Below are 18,564 nucleotides of genomic sequence, written 5' to 3' on the forward strand. Positions count from 1 at the left end.
AAGGCAGTTCCTTTGGTTTCTTATTGTTTTGTATTGTTTCTCCTCACCGCAGGGTGCCCCCGGTCCCCAAGGTGTCCAAGGATTCCCAGGAGAGAAGGGAGACCCAGGTGATGCCATCACAGTCAGTGGTCTAAGGGGAGAAAAGGGTGACACTGGCTTCCCTGGACCACCTGGTCTGCCAGGTCTGGATGGTCGACCCGGCCGTGATGGATCTCCTGGTTTCCCTGGGCCCAAAGGAGCTCCTGTAAGTGGATCTTGTTTGTTAGGGGAATTTATCCGTCAGTCATCCAGTTCATCAGTAACATGTATCTTGACTGTATCCAACAGGGATCTTTGCAGGTGAAAGGAGAGCGAGGATCCCCTGGTGACTCAGGTCCTGCCGGGATTCCAGGAGACAGGGGGCCCCCAGGACCCCCTGGCTTTGGACCCCAGGGACCGTCAGGAGAAAAAGGTGTCCAAGGAGTTTCAGGAAGACCTGGAGCTCCTGGTGCCCCTGGTAAGTTGATCATTCTTGTCTCCGATCCAAATATTTGGGAGCATTCTAGGATGGTTATTTTTCCAGCCTCTTAACAGAATTCAGTACATTAGAACTCCTGGACAGTCTCAAATAAAGGCCTTGTGTCAAGTTTTTGACCACTTCTTCTACTTCTACACCTGATTCTTTGACATTTCAGCTGTGCTTCCTCTCACCAATCAGGTGCTAAAGGTGAGCCAGGCCTGACAGTGGCGGAGAAAGGCCTGCCAGGACCCAGAGGACAGGATGGTGAACCAGGACTTCCCGGTTCACCAGGTATGTAATGCTGTTCTATATTGTTTACAGAGGTATTGAGTGAAAAAAGAGCAGGGTGTAAATGTCAAAGAACTTACAAGAATCATCTAATGCAGCGCCCTTCAATGTTTGTTGTCAGGTAGCCCAGGTCAGCCTGGCCAGCCTGGTTTCCCTGGAATACCAGGAGCAAAGGGTGAACCTGGACTTCCAGGAATTGGACTCCCAGGACCACCTGGAGCTAAAGGTTAAGACTCATAATTTTCTTAAAATATTGTAATATTTTTCTTCAATTTTCCTCCCATAAAAATTGCATGCCTTAAATCAACCAACCTTTACTTGAATGTCTCCGTTTCTTCTCCTCCAGGATTCCCAGGTATTCCAGGCCAGTCAGGCTCTCCGGGAGGACCAGGCAGACCAGGAGTGGACGGCCTTCCTGGACAGCCTGGATTCCCCGGGCCTAAGGTAAAAGCAGACATGTTTAGGAGGGAAATCTGTCATGGAAAACTCCGCATACATAGAATGAGACGTCAGAAAATGGCAAATGTAACATAAGAGAAGTTAACTGACTAACTTTTACTTTTTTAACTATAAATACAGATTTTCAGGCTGAAACATGGCCCTGTAATAGTCTACATGATTACTAGTGCAGAACCTGCTTGAAGAATTGCAAAGAGTAGAGCCACCCAAACATAGCTTATTTGGTTTAAAAAAAATGACAGACGTTGAGTCCAAAAATCCTACATTGCTGCACTTTTATTGAAAGAAAATGCCCGCATACCCTGAAGTTGCTGTGTGGCCTCTCATTACAGGGTGAGCCTGGCTTTGGACTCCCTGGTCCTCCAGGTTTACCAGGAGTACCTGGAGCCAAAGGTGTAATTGGACCCAAAGGTGATCCTGGTTTCCCTGGCAGCCCTGGATCACCAGGTCGATCTGGATTTGATGGCGGTCCAGGACCCAAAGGTATGATGTGGGGTTGTGGTCAGGTCAAACTTCTGCACCTGATCAAATCTAAACTCCATTCACACAACAAGCATTTTAAAAGTTTTTTTGCATGATGTCATGTGGAAAGTCATGACAAAACATTGACAGATCATCTTGATGTAATTACCACAGCGCTGATTTAATCTGTTCATTGCATCCATCCATCCATCCATATTTCTATACTGCTTATCCATCATGGGGGGGGGGGGGGGGGGGGGGGTGGAGCCTATCCCAGCAGCCTTCACCCTGGACAGGTCACCAGTCCATGGCAGGGCCAACTCATATAGACAGACAACCATTGGCTCTCCCAGCCACACCTACAGTCAATTTAGAGTCTGGATTAACCTGGTCCCTCTTGATGTCTTTGGACTGTGGAGGAAGCTGGAGTACCAGAGAGAACCCACACAGGGAGAACATGCAGACTCCACCCAGAAAGACCCCGTGCCCAAGTCAGGGCTCGAACCCAAAACCTTCTTGCTGTGAGGCGACAGTGCTGACCACTGCACCACCGCGCCGCCCTCCATTGAAACTAAACCACAGCTAAATCTACATTGGCAGCAACAGTTAGTCAGTGCACCTCACCTCGCCACCACTGCTACTCACAGTTTCAGTGTTTCATCACTTTAACTGCCTCTGGCTACTACTACGGATCCCTACATGAAAGAGTTTGTTTCCAATGGGCATCCACTGGTACAGGATGGCAGTAGGGTTACTTTGATCACGGTTGTTGGAACAGTGTTTCGCTGAGGACGTTGGAATTAATGGACTTCACATGTGAGACATCTACTGCATATCTCTTAAAGATTGACTAATTGACTGCAATCTCCTCTCCTACTTTACAAAACTAAAACAGGCCAAGCCCAGTCAATGCCCTTTCTGTCTTTGACCAGGTGAGCCTGGTTTACCTGGTGCCCCTGGAGCCCGTGGCCTACCAGGATCCCCCACGATTGGTTCACTTGGGCCCCCAGGCCCCCCTGGACCTTCAGGACCAATGGGTCCACCCGGTAAGTTGTAGTGGGTTGTATTTTCCTTTCTGTTATGAATCAGAATATGGAACAGGTTAACCACAGGAAGATGGTTTGTTTATGAAGATACGTTTACCGTCGGTAGAAGAGAAACACGGACTCTCAGTTAAAACCTTTGTTTTTGTGAGCTTATACTGCAGAATATCAGGTCGAAACAGGCAGCGAGGTAGACTCTTGGCTCCTGCTAATACAGGTGTTGACTGTGATGCTAACGTGTGTCTAGGAAGCGAGAACTAAGCTTTGACTTTGTGTTTCATTTGAACTGTGAATGCATTCATGATATGAAATGTTTTGTAAATTCCTTGTTTTTTTTTTTTAAGTCACCCAAAACTTTATGCATGACCACTGACTTGTGCTCTTTTTTTATGCTCGTTAAAGGTGTCTTAATGTCATTTTGGTCTCAAGCTGTCTGATCATTCTCTACATGAGCACCATTGTTAGGGTTCTTTGGTTGAAAATGTGGACAAAGTCACCCTTGAGGAGCTTGAGATGTTTGGATGTGATGCATTTTGGTGACCACGACACTGGATGGAAGCCTTCATTTGCAGTCTCTCTCATGTATTCTTCTTGGTTATGCTTACATTTGTGTGATACTTTTTCGACTTCACCCAAGGAATCACATTGCTTGTACCCTTTTGTATGCACTTCTTAATCCTACACACCCAAAACCATTTGCGCAGTGTCTGGAAAGCGGCTCACGTTAGCCCTGCATTTTAGCGAAAACTAACGCCACCGTGTTCACCTGTTTTTTCAGCTTAACTCATATCGGCACCCAACCACTTTAGCCCAAATCATAATAATCCAAATCGATGTAAATCTTAATGCATTATACTTTGTTCTCATCCCATCTTTGGCTAAATTCAACCCTCCGCCATCTGCGCTTTGAAACGCCCCCCTCTATTACCTGTGACCCACTGATGTCAAGGCGAGAAAGGTATCGTACTGGTGCTGGCTGGTCATGGCCATTTTCATGGCTCAGAAATACAAAAATCACATTTTTCTTTTGTATTCACTGATCTGTTACTCTGTCTTTTCCAAACACACAATTACCAGTGTCGTGACTGCACATGCCTCTAAGTATATAAAGCAGGAAGTAAAGCCCAGATGGCGCAATAAAAACTGAAAGAAAATCAGAAGTTTAAAGAAATGTAGCCATCCTGAGATTGAAATCTTTCTTTCACCATGACAGGTTATCCCGGAGGAAATGGTGAGAAGGGAGACCCCGGCCCGCCAGGTTTAGATATCCCTGGTCTTCCAGGAGACAGAGGAAGCCCCGGTTTCCCAGGTTCCCCTGGACCAGTTGGAGCCCCAGGATCCCCTGGAGGACCTGGACGGGATGGTCTACCTGGACTGCCAGGTGACATCATCAAACTACAGTCACAATTCAGTATTAAATGGTGGTAAAATAAAATTATATTGAAAGGATGTGAAAGCTAATCCCTAGAGATGGAAGACTTTAACTAGCCAGCTAAATAATACTAATCAACAACCTGGTACCTTGTTAGCACTCTCACTGTCTGTGTGAGCTTCAAGCTGATAGGTTTGCTAGCCATAGTTTAATATTTGCGTGACTGAACTTATTATGTGTTCAGTTGGCTTGGTGGGTGAGCAGCCTGGTGGCTAACTGCCAGCTAGCAGGATATTTCCGTTGAGCTTTTCAGATGGAAAAAGTTACTGATTCTGACACTTCAATTTATTGTTGGAAGTAAAACGACTGAGCATCAGAAATTGAGGGAATTAATGAACATTATGAGACTTTTGGCATTGATTACTGTACACAGGGCAAATGAATCTTCCAAATAGAATAATATCAAACCCCTGACAACACTGTTTCCATCCTTTTGTTTTTTTGTCTCCAGGTACCAAAGGAGATATGGGTCCAATGGGACCTCCCGGACCGAGTGGAGGACCTGGTGGCCCCGGAGGACCTGGTGGTCCAGGTCTTAAAGGTACTGAAATGAAATCATTCATAACTCTTGTACACATCGGAATAAGGCAGGAATAAAAATGTTATTGTACAAGTTTTGTACCGCATATCAGGACCACAGCAATAAGCAGTACAAAAACACCACCAAAAGCTTAATGTGTATTTTCTCTTCCCAGGCGAACTTGGATTCCCTGGTAGAGATGGTGTTCCTGGCACTCCTGGACCTAAAGGAGACAGAGGTGACAGTGGTCTCCAGGGTCCTCCAGGAGCCAGCCTGCCACCAGTAGCATCAAAGGGAGCTAAAGGAGACCCAGGGCTACCAGGTAGGATTGCACCTCAACAATTGGTGGTGCTAGAAAGGCTGAGAAAAACTCGAAAGCAGGTGGCAGAATATTGAATATGTGTGATTAATACTCCCCATTTTGAATAAAATGTGCTGTCATTGATCAATAGGTACACCAGGTCTTCCAGGTCAGAAAGGGATCCCAGGTGTCTCAGGTGACCCTGGACTGCCAGGATCAGATGGACGTCCAGGACTTCCAGGACCACCAGGTATGGGTTCAACCCCAAAGGAATACCCATGCATTCAAACACACTCACCCAGTCAAACCTTCAACGTTTTTGTTTGTGCAGGTCCTAAAGGAGACTCTGGCATTCCGGGAGGCCCAGGCGGTCCTGGAGCTTCAGGAGCAAAAGGAGGCATGGGAGAAATGGGATTTCCAGGTGAGTTTGAGCATTTCAATTTTCAATTTTGACTAATTGACCAAACATAATGACAAACTCTTAATTTTACTGTTATGTGTCATAAATTATTTCCAGTGGTTTTCATACATCTTGAATTTCACAGGACCGTCAGGGCAGAAGGGTTTACCTGGACAGCCAGGTCGGCCAGGATCCCCAGGACAGCCTGGAGGACCTGGTTTCCCTGGGGCCAAAGGTGAACCAGGTTCAGCCGGAGTAGGACCACCTGGACTGCCTGGTGTTAAGGTAGAGACTGAACCAAGTACTTCAGGCTTGTGAGACCTGGATGTGCAACTTCAAATGCATACTTATTTCATGTACCTTGCAGGGTGAGCCAGGCCAACCAGGATTCCCAGGGGGTCCAGGAGCAAAGGGAACCCCAGGGTCACCTGGTCTTCCAGGTCTACCAGGAGGACCAGGTGCCAAAGGTGATCCTGGCCTTCCAGGATTCCAAGGTACAATGTGGTTTGAGTTTTCAAAGAAAAGAGTTCCATGCTCCAACTTCCCAAAGGCACTGACATCACAGCATGACTTCAGCACCAGACACACAGCAACATCTTCTCGATCTCTACCCCTGACAGGTACTCCTGGTATTCCTGGTCCCAAGGGTCTTGATGGTGGGCCCGGTGCCCCAGGTCTCACTGGAGCACCTGGCAGACCAGGAGAGCCTGGCCGACCAGGAGGTCCTGGTTTGCCAGGAGAGAAGGGTCAGGCAGGCCGCGATGGGATCCCAGGTCCAGCTGGAGTCAAAGGAGAGCCAGGTAATCTTGAACTGATGCTGCATTTTTTCTTAAGTTTCCTGATTGTTGTTTTGATATTTTAAGAGTTCTTTTAAATTCTACTGTTTCATTTGTATTTTAGGGCTTCCAGGCTTTGGTGTTCCAGGTCCTGCTGGGCTTCCAGGGTTGCCAGGTTAGTTACAGCACACACACACACACACACACACACACACTGTTTCTTCTACTCAGTGATGCAACTTCCCTCTCTCACTTTCATTTAAGGTTCTAAGGGAGACCCAGGTCTTCCAGGCTCACCAGGCAGTCCTGGTTTCCCTGGTACAAAAGGAGAGAGTGGCTTCCCTGGCCTTCCAGGTGCTCCAGGTTCGATTGGCCCTCCAGGACCTCAAGGACTGCCTCTTCAAGGCCCCAAAGGACTCCAAGGACCTCCAGGACCACCGGGAAGAGCAGGTACAGAACTTAGATTTAGCGATTGTCTTTAGTTGGACTGCCAGAAATTGTTGCCTGGTTTGCTGAAAGACTCAAGTGTCAATAATCCACCACAGTGAACCTTTAGATGCCTTATTTTATATTTCTTCTCATCATTCATTTTGCTGCGTCAGTTGTCGGACTTCTAAAACCCCAATGGTGCCATCAACCATGAGTTCCTTTTGTCTTACAAGCAGTATATTTTGCTCTACGAAATTCAAGATGCCACTTATACACGAAAATCTGACATTGGTTGTTTTTGTGTCTCAGCCTGTGGGCTCTGTGGAAGAGGACCCAGTCACTAATTAGATATGATGGGTTCATCCTAAACTAGGAAAAGCAGTCGTGTTCTAAGTTTCTGGAAATTATACATGAGACCAAATTAAGGAAGTCCGCCGATAAGGCGCTGCTTTCAATCTAGCTAGGCAGTCATGAGCTGTGACCGTCCACCAACAACATCAAACTTAGTATCAACGTATTTAATTACATGCATTTTTAAAATGATAGAAATTAAACACCTCAAAAGTTCCATGAAGCCGGTCCAATATTGCAACTTTCAACTCTAAAAAGGTTCAATGAGAACAAAGATGAACCTGTGGACCAGCATTCCCTTTTAACTTTTTGACATCCAAGTGAAAAAAGTTTGGGTACCCCTGGTCTAGACTGTACAAATACACAAGGTTGGGCCTTTTGGTAATATTCTGTGTACCAGTTGGTCTCAACACAACCAGTGTAAACCAGGCAGCAAACTGGTAGCAAACCAATTGCACTCTTGATGCGAATGCTTTCATCCTCATAATTGATTTGCATGGGACGTTGTTCCACCAATCGTCACCACCGGTTTGAGCACCAACACACACGTTTGCAGTCAATGCGTCATAAACACTGAGCACAGATGATGAAAATTTCCTCCTCCACCCTCACCCCGTCACAGCAGGAAAGGTCGAGCACCAATCACTATGTGGGTTTGACCAAACCCTCAATGAGCATGGGATATTTTCACTTGTTGTCCATTTTTACTTCTTTCATCCTCCAATCCGTTGGTCCACATCTCCTCACCCAGCCTTGCCCTCCTCTTCTGATCTCAACACGGAGGGGAAGACTGTAATCTATCCATCTTTCCACAGCTTTGAAGCGATTTATGTCTGTACTCTCCTCTTATCAGTGTAAGTGGTGTGTGTTCCGTTTTTGAAGCAACGTTGGTGTCAAACAGCTAACCAGAGACCAACCCTCAACCTCTCTAAAACTATATTTCAACATCAAATTCAAATTTTGATTAAGTACCATCTGAGCCTGACAAGACCGCGAGCTGTTCATTTCCTTGACCACGATAAAGCCGGGAGGCATGTTGAGTGTTGTTGTGTCATCTGGTTTTGCTGTCCTGAGTTTGTTTTGTGCCACCAATCATCTGCATGGACACTGTCTGTCCCAATAAATAGGCCAAACAGTGCTGGAATGAGTGGACAACCCTGATGATGCACACAGTTGATACTATTGTAAAATTCCTAATCATCCCGTGCAATGAGTGAAAAGGAATGAGAAGTAACTTTAAAAAAAAACAATCCAATATGAATTAAACGTCTGTGTGAATTATTGACGTTTAACCAAATTTTGTGCTGAAATCATTGGATTTCTCTTTGTTGGACCCTGCAAACCATTCAACCGTGCTGCAGGGATCTTTGGTGTTTTTTTTCTCGGCTAACACTGAAGTTAGCATCGCAGAGGGTTCCTTCAGCCAAACCCCTTTTCGATTTTTACATTGGATTTTTGGCAAAAAACAAACAAACAAAAAAAACAAGCTCGGTGGTGAACAAAGGTTTATTAGATTTTCACATTTTGTTCAGCAAGATAATCCTCACTAATTAACACCAATTTTAGAATTTTTGAAGCGCAAATGCAGTTGTGAGCAGCACAAAGCTAACGTTAGCCTATAAACAAACTACAAGGCATCACTTCAACGTCACCACAGGCTACTTCGTGCGTCTTCTGTGTTTGAAGTGATTATATTTAATATCCACTGTGACCGCTGTAGTTTCATTAAGGACCACCATTTTTAAGGCACATAGATAGCATTGAATTTCACAATTGTGGTATTTACTGATGCGCTGTTTTGTTTGTTTGTTTTTTGCCGTTGGAGCAAAAATGTTTAGCGTTTAACCCAAAACCCATTGATTTTGAGACGAGGGAACCGGTAGCTCAACAACTCAAATTTATTTCCAGGTTTTAGGACTCATTCCTACGCTGCTCTAATAAGACTGATGGGCTTGTTTTCTCAAAATTGACATTGGATAATTCACGGTAAGCCTCAACAGCAAGGCCCATATTAACTGATAAATTCACCTGTTCAGGGTTGACCACCCACAAGCACTGTGCAAAGCTAGCAAGCATTCCCCTTGGGTTTTTTTTTTTTTTTTTTTTAATGACTGCTGTAACATTTTACCTCCTGTTCCTGTGGCGTGGCTTCATTTCTTCTCATGATGACACGTGCTGCCGGCCACCACAGGTCCCTCAGGTCAGATCGACGGCGTACAGACGTTAATTGCACGTTTCTTACAGCTACTGTTGTACAACTGACTGAATTTAACACCACTGTGATCGACTGGGAGAAAAAAAAAAACTTACCTGACATCAGTTGGGGAAATCACTGTTTTCTCTAATTTCGTCTCTAACTCCTCTGTTCTTTCACTTTCCATGCACACTGATGGTAACTGTAACGCTCTTTTAACAAGTAAGCACCGTTTCAAACAATTTTGGGGTTGCTACTGCATCTGATACTCTCACATGTGTAAACAGGCACAATCAGCATGTTATATGGATCACCTGTAGTACTCTGAAACACACGACACATTCAGATGGTGATATGCTTCTAGCACAAAATGAAACTAACTCACCTGGAACATGAAATTGTTGACACATCCTGAAATTGCGTTGAATGCACTGAAATGTATGTAAACGTGACGTTAGCATAAAATACGTCAGGAGTAAATTGGTACTCAGGCTTAAATGTTTTCTCCGCGGTTCAGCCACAGAACCCAGCAACACCTCCCAAATCTGAAAAGTTCTTCCTAATTCCCTGCATTGCAAAGCCACATGAGTAATGTTGTTTAAAGAAAATATTGTGGTGCCGCCGTTATGCTTTGCTAATGCTTAAAGTAGAAGGACAGCATCAGACGCAGACCAAAGATCAACGGTACGGTAGCTAGTGGAGAAGAGCTATAAGGGGGCAGCTCTTTTCAGTCAAGCCTACTCATGTTAGCAAGCTAGCTAGCTAGCGTGTCGCTTTTTCATCAAAAAAATTTTGTTAGTGAAGAGAAACATTCATAAAACTGGGCTCCTTTTTCCCTTTTTTCTCCCTTATAGGAACAGCATCATCGCATATTTTGGCGCGATGATACTGGTAGTTAATTTAAAAATATTTTTTAAATTGTTAAAAAAAAACAACAACCTTAAATTGCACGTGCTGTTCTGTGGACGACCCCCCCCAAGAGTTTGCCGATGATGTGCTGGTGACAGTTCTGGTATTAGCGTTCCAGCTCAAATTACAAACTGAGGCGGCACAATGGCGGCTTTGTTTAATTCAGTGCGGGGCATCAAAGCAGCTTAATTTGCCCCCCTGAAGTGATGTCTTCCTAGCAGATCCTCTAGGTTTGCTCCATGACACATGCTAGGCTACATACGTCAGGTTTGGGGAACGGAAAGTGCTTTTGAGATTCGAGACAGTTTACATATATTATCATTATTGTTCATATTTTTATTTTATCTTGCTAACACACCAGCTTCTTATGGATGAAGGAAAACAACCAGAAAGTTAAACTAAGGACTCTGCAGGCTAATTTAAGGCAACATTGTTTGTACTGTATTTCTGTACCAATGCTTGGCACTGTCTAAACCTTCTCTTCTTTTCTGCCCTGTCAACCCTGCTCCAATTTACCTGGGAATTCTGGGAATCCTAGGTCCTCCAGGTTAGACTCCAGTGGTTTGATGGTTTTGTTAAATGCTCTTAAATGGGATTTTGTGAGTGTCATGTTGTATTATTTGTCTGTTTTTGAGTGTGAAACCAAACGCTGGCAGTTTTGTTTTGACCCTCTTTTCACAGGAAAGGCTGGAAGTCTCACTCGCAACCGCTAACAATTACATTTTATAAAAACAAAAACAACCTGAACATATACACACACATGTAACTTCTACAGTTGAATGTGCTATCATCTGGCAATAGATACTGGCCATTGATGCAAAATCTGTTCTCATGGGTGAATTCAGGTTTTTAGAGTCAATTTCTGAGGAAGTTCAAACAAAATGTTGCTATTTCTTCTTTTCTTTCTTTTCACATTGTTTACATTCTGAGATTTTTGAAACAAACTTTACCTGACTTCTGGCCTCATCTCCATACGAAGGTGCGCCTGGTCCAGAAGGTCCTCGCGGGCCCCTGGGAAGTGGTGGCGTCAAGGGAGAGAAGGGTATTCCAGGCGCTCCTGGTCAGCCAGGCTTCCCCGGACAGAAAGGAGACCTTGGTGCTCCAGGATTCCCAGTAAGAGCAAAGCCACAATTGAAGATGTTTGGTTGAAAAAAACCTTTCAGGTGCAGGGATGTAACACTCAGTACCTGCTTTCTATCAGGGTCCATCTGGTGGGCCTGGTGGCTCTGGTCAGAAGGGAGACGTTGGTCTGCCTGGTGTTCCTGGATTCCCTGGTTAGTCGGCTGCTGAGTCTGTCGTCTTCCTGTTAGGCAGTGTATTTTGATCTCAAGCATCCATTTGTCTGTGACAGGACCAAAGGGAGACCCTGGACTTCCTGGCAGTAGCGGCCTTCCTGGTGACCCTGGTGATGTTGGACCTTCCGGTGGGTGAATGCACACAGGCGGCTTCAAACACCTTTTGGTTCTGAGTGTGGAATAAAAGCTGGTCGGCTCTATAAGTTCATATGTTCAAGAAATTGATTCAAACTAAATATTTGAATTGTGCAACTTTGACCCCCAGGGCCCCCTGGTGACCCTGGTGTGCCTCCAGCCCCCATCGTGGTGAAGGGAGAGCGAGGACTCCCAGGTCCTCTGGGCCAGCCTGGTCCCCGTGGGTTACCTGGCTCCCCTGGACGTGATGGCCTCCCAGGTGGGTGGTTTTAGGTATTTGAAAGCTTCTGTTAGGTGGCAGCGGTGGTCAGTAGATTCTACAATGGAGCAAGGAATCGAATGAGACAAAAATATCAGAATGGAATCGATGTTAATGTGACCAAAAAATAAGATTTTCACTTTCGACTGTGTTTCCTGCTCCTAAATGTTAAGTGACCTGTGATCATGGAACTTCTACCCTCTCCTTGTTCTCAGGTCAGGCGGGAGACTCTGGGGACCCTGGTTTGGAGGGTTCTCCTGGATTCAGCGGCCCACCGGGCAGGAAGGGAGACAATGGACCTGCTGGTCAGCCTGGTGAGTGAAACACGGACTAGAGGAGGGGCTGTGACAGTGTAGCAAAAAGTCCTGCTTCTGCCGCCGCCCCCCCTTACTTTACTTTACCTTGTCTTCTGGTCTCAGGTCAGCGTGGATACCCTGGTCCCCCTGGTTCAGATGGTCCACAGGGTCCTCCTGGTCTTCCTGGATCAGTCTCTGCAGCCCACGGCTTCCTCATCACTCGACACAGCCAGATTGAGGAAGTGCCCCCCTGTCCTTTGGGAACCAACCTCATATATGACGGATACTCCCTGCTGTACGTGCAGGGCAACGAGAGGGCGCACGGCCAGGACCTCGGTACGTGAGATTTCTGTTGCTTGTGAAAACCTTTCCCTCCCGTCTTTCAGACAGATTTTACTTCATATATTTGATCTTTTCTCCCCAGGCACAGCAGGCAGCTGTCTGCGCAGATTCAGCACCATGCCCTTCATGTTCTGCAACATCAACAACGTCTGCAACTTTGCTTCTCGTAACGACTACTCCTACTGGCTGTCCACGCCGAGGCAAATGCCCATGTCCATGGAGGCGGTCACCGGAGAAAACATCAAGCCTCACATCAGCAGGTTGGGATGAAGGGACAGGAAGTGAAGGGCATCTTAAGGGAAGATCAGCGCGGTTTAATGTCTCCTTGTGTGTGTGTACAGGTGTGCAGTGTGTGAAGCTCCAGCGATGGTGATTGCGGTCCACAGTCAGACCATCCAGATTCCCAACTGCCCGGCAAACTGGGAGGCCCTGTGGATAGGATACTCTTTCATGATGGTAGGACGCGTGATGCTCTCGTATGTTTTTGCCAGAACGCATTATTTCTTTCTCTTGTGGTCAGATTTTGTAACGTTCCAACCATTTCCTTGCAGATGAATCATTTCAGATTGTCCTGTGGAATACGCAATGTGAAAATATAAATCGAGAAAATCAAACATATTGATGGTTCAACGGTACTTTACAGACATGTGTCATGTGTAACCTCCTCCTCTCCTGTGCAGCACACGAGCGCAGGTGCAGAGGGGTCCGGCCAGGCCCTGGCCTCCCCCGGCTCCTGCCTGGAGGAGTTCCGCTCCGCTCCCTTCATAGAGTGCCATGGCCGGGGGACATGCAACACCTACGGCAACTCCTACAGCTTCTGGCTGGCCACCGTAGACGACAATGAGATGTTCAGGTACAGAAACATGACGTAGTATCTTTCAGCATTAATGAAAAAAAACACACAGATTTAGTAAGTAATTCAGTTTTACTATGCATGAAATATGTCTATTGTTGTAGTTTTTGCCTTAAATCTTTTCAGAGGAAAAAACAGTGACTTACTTTCTGTAAAAAAAAACGAAAATTGTCAGTAGTCTCTCTGCAGGCAAAGATACTAAACTCGCATTTTAAATTTGACAATACAAAAAAATAGTGAAATAACTTGGTAGCAGTCTGTGGTATTACATTATTTTATGATTGTATTAAAATGTATATATAATACTAAATAAGTAGTATGAAAATATAAATAAAGGATTAATTATGTTGTCAACACTTTTTGTGGTACACGCAAATATTTCACAACAGCACTTGAATCACAACCACAAAGAAGGAACAAGTCGAATGAATGAGTGCTGCTTGTCTGTTCTGAACTCAGAGATACGAACGGTGGCAGCAGCATTTGAAAAACATGAAGATACAAAGACGAAAAGGATGAACTGCTTCATGACATAAAGAGAGGGGGAAACCAAAATGAAACAAAACTCATAACTGCTTCCTCATTTTAGGAGGAGAAACGCCTCGAATGTTTTCTCTTATTATAGCGTTTGCTTCATGTTTGCTAACGGTATGGTGGCCTGGACCTTTCGTCTCTTACAGGAAGCCCCAGTCTGAGACCCTCAAGGCGGGCAACCTCAGAACACGTGTCAGCCGTTGCGTGGTCTGCATGAAGAGGACGTAACAGCTCAACAGCAACGAGCAAAGCCTCCGCCATCGCCGCCGCCGCCGCCACTGCTGCTGCTGCTGCCATGGACGCCCCAGTGATACAAGAATGATTGGATGACGGGGGACAAGTGGGGGTGGGGGGGCGATGGTCACGGTGACGGAGAAGCCGTGGTGACGAGGCGGAATTCCAATGGTGCATTGTCTTCCGGATGAGAAAAAAAACAAAAAACAAAAAACAAAACAAAAAACAATGGTGCTACTGTGCAACACAGCTTCAAAAACTGACCTAATAAATCTTACGTTTCGCTTTGTTTTTTTCTTAAGAAGTACCTCGAAAACGAAAGCAGAAAAATATCCACGCGATGGTGCCATGACGGATGCGTGACAACAAAAGTGCATTTTTCATTCTTTTCCCTTCTTAGAGGATCATTGTTTCATTTCTCTCTCTCTCTCTCTTTTTTGTTAAAGCAATCACTTTTGATGTTGGTGCTACAGAAATCCATTTTTTCCTTTTTTTCCTATTTTGTTTTTGGCCTTATTGATGAGGAGTGGATGCTCTCCACGGTTACAAAAATCGGCACTTTGACTTCGGAACATCCAAGATGAGAGATGCACTGACTACCAGCTTTCCTTAGCGAGACTGACTGCCTGTTTTTTATCTCTAGTTCTTCCTTCACGCTCTCTTTGTCCGTCATCTTCCTGTCATTCTACATTTGGTGGTACTAACCCCCGCTGCAGCCCGCCTGCTAACCATCAACCTTCTTTCTTTCTCCCTTCTTTTTTTTTTTGTAAGTAATAAAATGTGTATATTGTGTAAAACACCTTTTATTTTTAGTGTTTTAGGTCTTGAATCGGTACCAGCTGTTTGTTATATTTCCAGGTTCTTTTTAGCTCAAATACACACACACACACACACACACACACGCACACGCATCCACCTCATTCACACACATTGACGCAGATATTGTACAAAGTAAGGCATTTATGAATGAAACAGTATTTTATATATAATAAATATATATTTGAAAAAAAGAGGATAAAAGGTATATAAAGCTTATTTGGCTGCGGGTTACACGCAAGGTTACACACTTCACCCGTAAATAACTGCTGAGAACACACAGAGCCATTTTCTCCCAAACAGGTTTGTATGATATCAATGATCACTTAAACCTTTTGTATTCAATTTGTAGAATTAATAAATGTTGACCTGAATTAAAGGGGATTTGCTTCTAGGTAGTCTAATAATCAGGGGATGTTATAGATATTTTTACAACAAAAGGATTTGAATTCAATCTCCTTGATAAGAAAACTACAATATTTGTGTGTTTAGAAAAAACAACAACAACATTTCCAGGTGTCGGGCTTTACTGTAAAGAGGGCCTGGGTTTGTTTGGGTTTTTTTTGGGGGGGGGGGGGGGGGGTTGCACCCAAATTCCAAATTTTGCTAGCATGAATCCAGATTTGTTTCACACGTTCACACTGTTGAAACAAGTGTCTGTCATTTCAATCAGGTGTAACGGTCCTAAATGCACCCCTGGTGTGCTATCTAAGTCTGCAAGAGCTGTTCTAGTGGGGGGGGGGGGGGGGGGGCATTATTTCCTGTGATTTTCTTTGTCTTTTTTTTTTTTTTTTCCAAAAGTACTTTTATGAATTCTAATTTTGTCAACCTGGGGTGCGATTAAAAATGTGTATTTTTTTCCCTGTTTGTTTTGTTTTCATGTTATGTTATCCAGAAGTTGTTATAAACTTGTAAGACTGAAATAAAAACTATGTCCAAAGTTTTGTCCTCTGATTATCAGACAAACGCTGAGGTACATCGTTTACTGTGTTTTTTCTCTCAACATTCGAAAGTTTTATCAAATTTGTGTGTATGTTTTTTTTTTTGAAGCGATGTATGTTGTGTAGAAAAGTGATTTTCTTATCATTTTATTTTGACCCCCCATTATGATGGACTATTTCCCTTGAATGCAGTAAATGCAGTATTAAAAGATGAATTTAAGTTGTACAAAAAGAAAATATCATTTGTAGTATTTAGCTTATTTAGTGTATTGGCTTTGCTATCATTTTACAAACATTTTCAAAAAAAATTATTCAAAAAATTTAGATTTCGTGTAAAAAGAGAATTACTCACAAAAAACTATTGAATTTTACCAAACTATTTTCTGTGTGATCTGTTATGACACCCTCAGAATTAATCAATCAATATGTGTTGTTAGGAACTCTGCAGGCAAATAAATTAGTCTAACATGCATAGTTTGGCCCTCGGCTCATTTTGTAATTGCTTTGATAAAAACTGGTTGCCAAATAACAAAATTTTTTGTTAATTTTTAAATGCGAAAATAATTTCATATGTTTAAAAAATTTAATAAAAAGTCAGAACTATGAAGAAATAGTAAGTTCTCTTCAAAATGAGCCTCAACGTGTCATACAGATGTTTTGTAGCCCAGCCAGGAGCCACCAGCAGATGGTAGCACTGCCTCATAAAGGAACTTCTCCCGTTATAATGACCCTTTTCTTTTTTTCATGGTTGCCACCTAGATACCACCTGTCTTACGAAAATAGTTTGGTAAACCCATGGGGGGGGAGGTCTTTTAAAATAATAATGCATCAACAAAAGCAGAACTCTCAAAATTGACAAGTTTTAACCTGCTAGCACAGAAGTAGGTGTCTTTCTTTCTTGTGTGGTTCTGGTTTTGGGACTATGAACCAAAATCGTTGGTCTTTGGGTTGAACCAGCTTACTACCAGTTCCTAGAAAGATGTACGGATCACTAAGATGGTTCGTCTTTCCTTGGCTTCCATGTCGCACTCGTGAAATACTTGAAAAAAATCGATTACAAAGCTTTCTATCGCACAACAGATGAGGGTTTATATTCACGAGATGTCCTGCCAAAGTATGAATTATTGACACTGTACACTTGTTTATGCGCTCACAGGATATTAAAGGATCCTGACACACTAATGTGCAGCTTGTAGCTCATCTATTTGCTCCCAGTACCAAACTATACACACACACACACACACACACACACACACACAGGTCAAAAGTCTCAATTTGTTTGATATTCTCTAAAATGTTTAATTTTTTGGGAGGGGGGGGCAAATTGTGCATAGCAGAACAACCAGCAACACAAATCAAAATGATATTTCTTTACCTTATGAAGTATTTTGTGACCATAGTAGCAAAGAAAGTAATTTACCTTTTTGAATATTGCCAGGTTGTGTGGTGAAGAGAAACACTCAAGACTTGAATATTTATATAAACAACAACAAAAAAAACCCTCATCTGAGTCGATAAACGAAATGGATTCAATCAGAGTGGGAAGCAAATCAGTCTGAAATACAAACTCTACTAACGACACAACAAGGAACAGGTGGGAGAAGACCAGGGAGCAGGATTATGATCACCTGGCAAGACACAGGTGAGAGACTCAAAAAGGTGGGGAAAAAGAAAAACAGGAAGTACACCAAACAAAGACAAGCAATAGGAACGATGCAAAACCACAGCTCAAGAGTATTAACGTCCAAGAAGACAATTTAAGAGAAAGGGATACCTAACTGACACGGTGTTGCTCACCAGCACTCAGAAGAGAAGAGAAGGGCGCCAATCTGCTTAGCTGTTTAAAATGACTGCTTTTTGTCTGTTCTCAAAGAGGGGACTGTGGAGTTGTGGCTGGGGAATCAGAGCAGAGGGAACAGTTTTGCCATTTTGTTGCGATAGAAAGAGAGCTGAGCAAGAGGGTCATAGGCTTCCGGTCAGTCCTGGTTCCTACACTCACCATCGGTAAAAAAGATTGTGAATATAAGCGGCTGGCCAGAATACGTTTCCTCAGAAAGGTGGTCGGCATCTCCATACATCCATTTTCTATAGTGCTTATCCGTTAAGGGTTGGGGGGAGGGTTGGCTGGAGCCTATCCTGGCTTACACTGGTTGAGAGGTGGGGTTCACCCTGGACAGGTTGCCAGTCCATCCCAGGACCAACAGGAGGAATTTGGGGTTCAGTATCTTGCTCAAGGATACTTGGACATGGTCACCAGGGAAAGTGAAGATCGAACCAGCAACCCTTCAGTTACTAGTCGACCACTCTACCTCTGAGCAATCACCCATTGGGATAATGTGAGAGGTTCAGACATTGTTGAGGGACTCAAAGCAGAACCGCTGATCCTTTGGGTTGTGTCAGTGGAAGGGGTTCAGAGGTGTAGTCAGGAATCCACCTGGGTGCCTCCCTAGGTAGGTGCCCCAGGTACATCCAGCTGGGAGGAGATGGGGACCAGGTGGAGGGACTATATCTATGGGCCGGCCTGGGGAATGCCTCAGGATCCCCCATTCAGAGCTGGTCAATATGGCCAGACCTCCATGGACACTGGCACTGTCCCCAAGCTCTGGAAACACTCCACCATCATCCCTATCCCCAAGAGGAACCCTCCGAAGCCCCTAATAATCTCCGCCCAGTGGCCCTCACCTCAACGTGATGAAAGCCATGGAGAGGGTCGTTAAACAGCACATCCTCTCTTGGACAGGCTCACAACTCCACCCCCTACAATTCGCATACCGCGCAGGCGACACCAAAGCCTTC

The 18,564-nt window shown here is 44.4% G+C and overlaps 1 protein-coding gene across 1 annotated transcript in view; it reads left to right on the plus strand.

The window, feature by feature from the left end:
* col4a5 (collagen, type IV, alpha 5 (Alport syndrome)) overlaps nt 1–15,553 on the plus strand; it is a 46,571-nt gene extending 31,018 nt beyond the window's left edge. The window contains exons 23-49 of the mRNA XM_086197545.1: nt 53–244; nt 328–496; nt 698–790; nt 909–1,013; nt 1,134–1,231; nt 1,579–1,729; nt 2,641–2,754; nt 3,965–4,132; nt 4,635–4,724; nt 4,879–5,025; nt 5,156–5,254; nt 5,336–5,425; nt 5,550–5,689; nt 5,772–5,898; nt 6,025–6,204; nt 6,305–6,355; nt 6,445–6,630; nt 11,043–11,176; nt 11,265–11,337; nt 11,415–11,486; nt 11,624–11,752; nt 11,968–12,066; nt 12,172–12,384; nt 12,473–12,650; nt 12,732–12,846; nt 13,071–13,243; nt 13,924–15,553. Coding sequence (XP_086053671.1) covers nt 53–244; nt 328–496; nt 698–790; nt 909–1,013; nt 1,134–1,231; nt 1,579–1,729; nt 2,641–2,754; nt 3,965–4,132; nt 4,635–4,724; nt 4,879–5,025; nt 5,156–5,254; nt 5,336–5,425; nt 5,550–5,689; nt 5,772–5,898; nt 6,025–6,204; nt 6,305–6,355; nt 6,445–6,630; nt 11,043–11,176; nt 11,265–11,337; nt 11,415–11,486; nt 11,624–11,752; nt 11,968–12,066; nt 12,172–12,384; nt 12,473–12,650; nt 12,732–12,846; nt 13,071–13,243; nt 13,924–14,005 — 3,468 coding nt within the window. The 3' untranslated portion in view covers nt 14,006–15,553. The remainder of the gene's footprint in view (nt 1–52; nt 245–327; nt 497–697; nt 791–908; nt 1,014–1,133; nt 1,232–1,578; nt 1,730–2,640; nt 2,755–3,964; nt 4,133–4,634; nt 4,725–4,878; nt 5,026–5,155; nt 5,255–5,335; nt 5,426–5,549; nt 5,690–5,771; nt 5,899–6,024; nt 6,205–6,304; nt 6,356–6,444; nt 6,631–11,042; nt 11,177–11,264; nt 11,338–11,414; nt 11,487–11,623; nt 11,753–11,967; nt 12,067–12,171; nt 12,385–12,472; nt 12,651–12,731; nt 12,847–13,070; nt 13,244–13,923) is intronic.
* Nucleotides 15,554–18,564: the final 3,011 nt, after the last annotated feature.

This window comes from Aulostomus chinensis, chromosome 24 (genome assembly GCF_037954235.1).
Source record: "Aulostomus chinensis isolate RoL2024-O1b breed Wild chromosome 24, RoL_Achi_v1.0, whole genome shotgun sequence".
Taxonomy (NCBI): domain Eukaryota; kingdom Metazoa; phylum Chordata; class Actinopteri; order Syngnathiformes; family Aulostomidae; genus Aulostomus; species Aulostomus chinensis.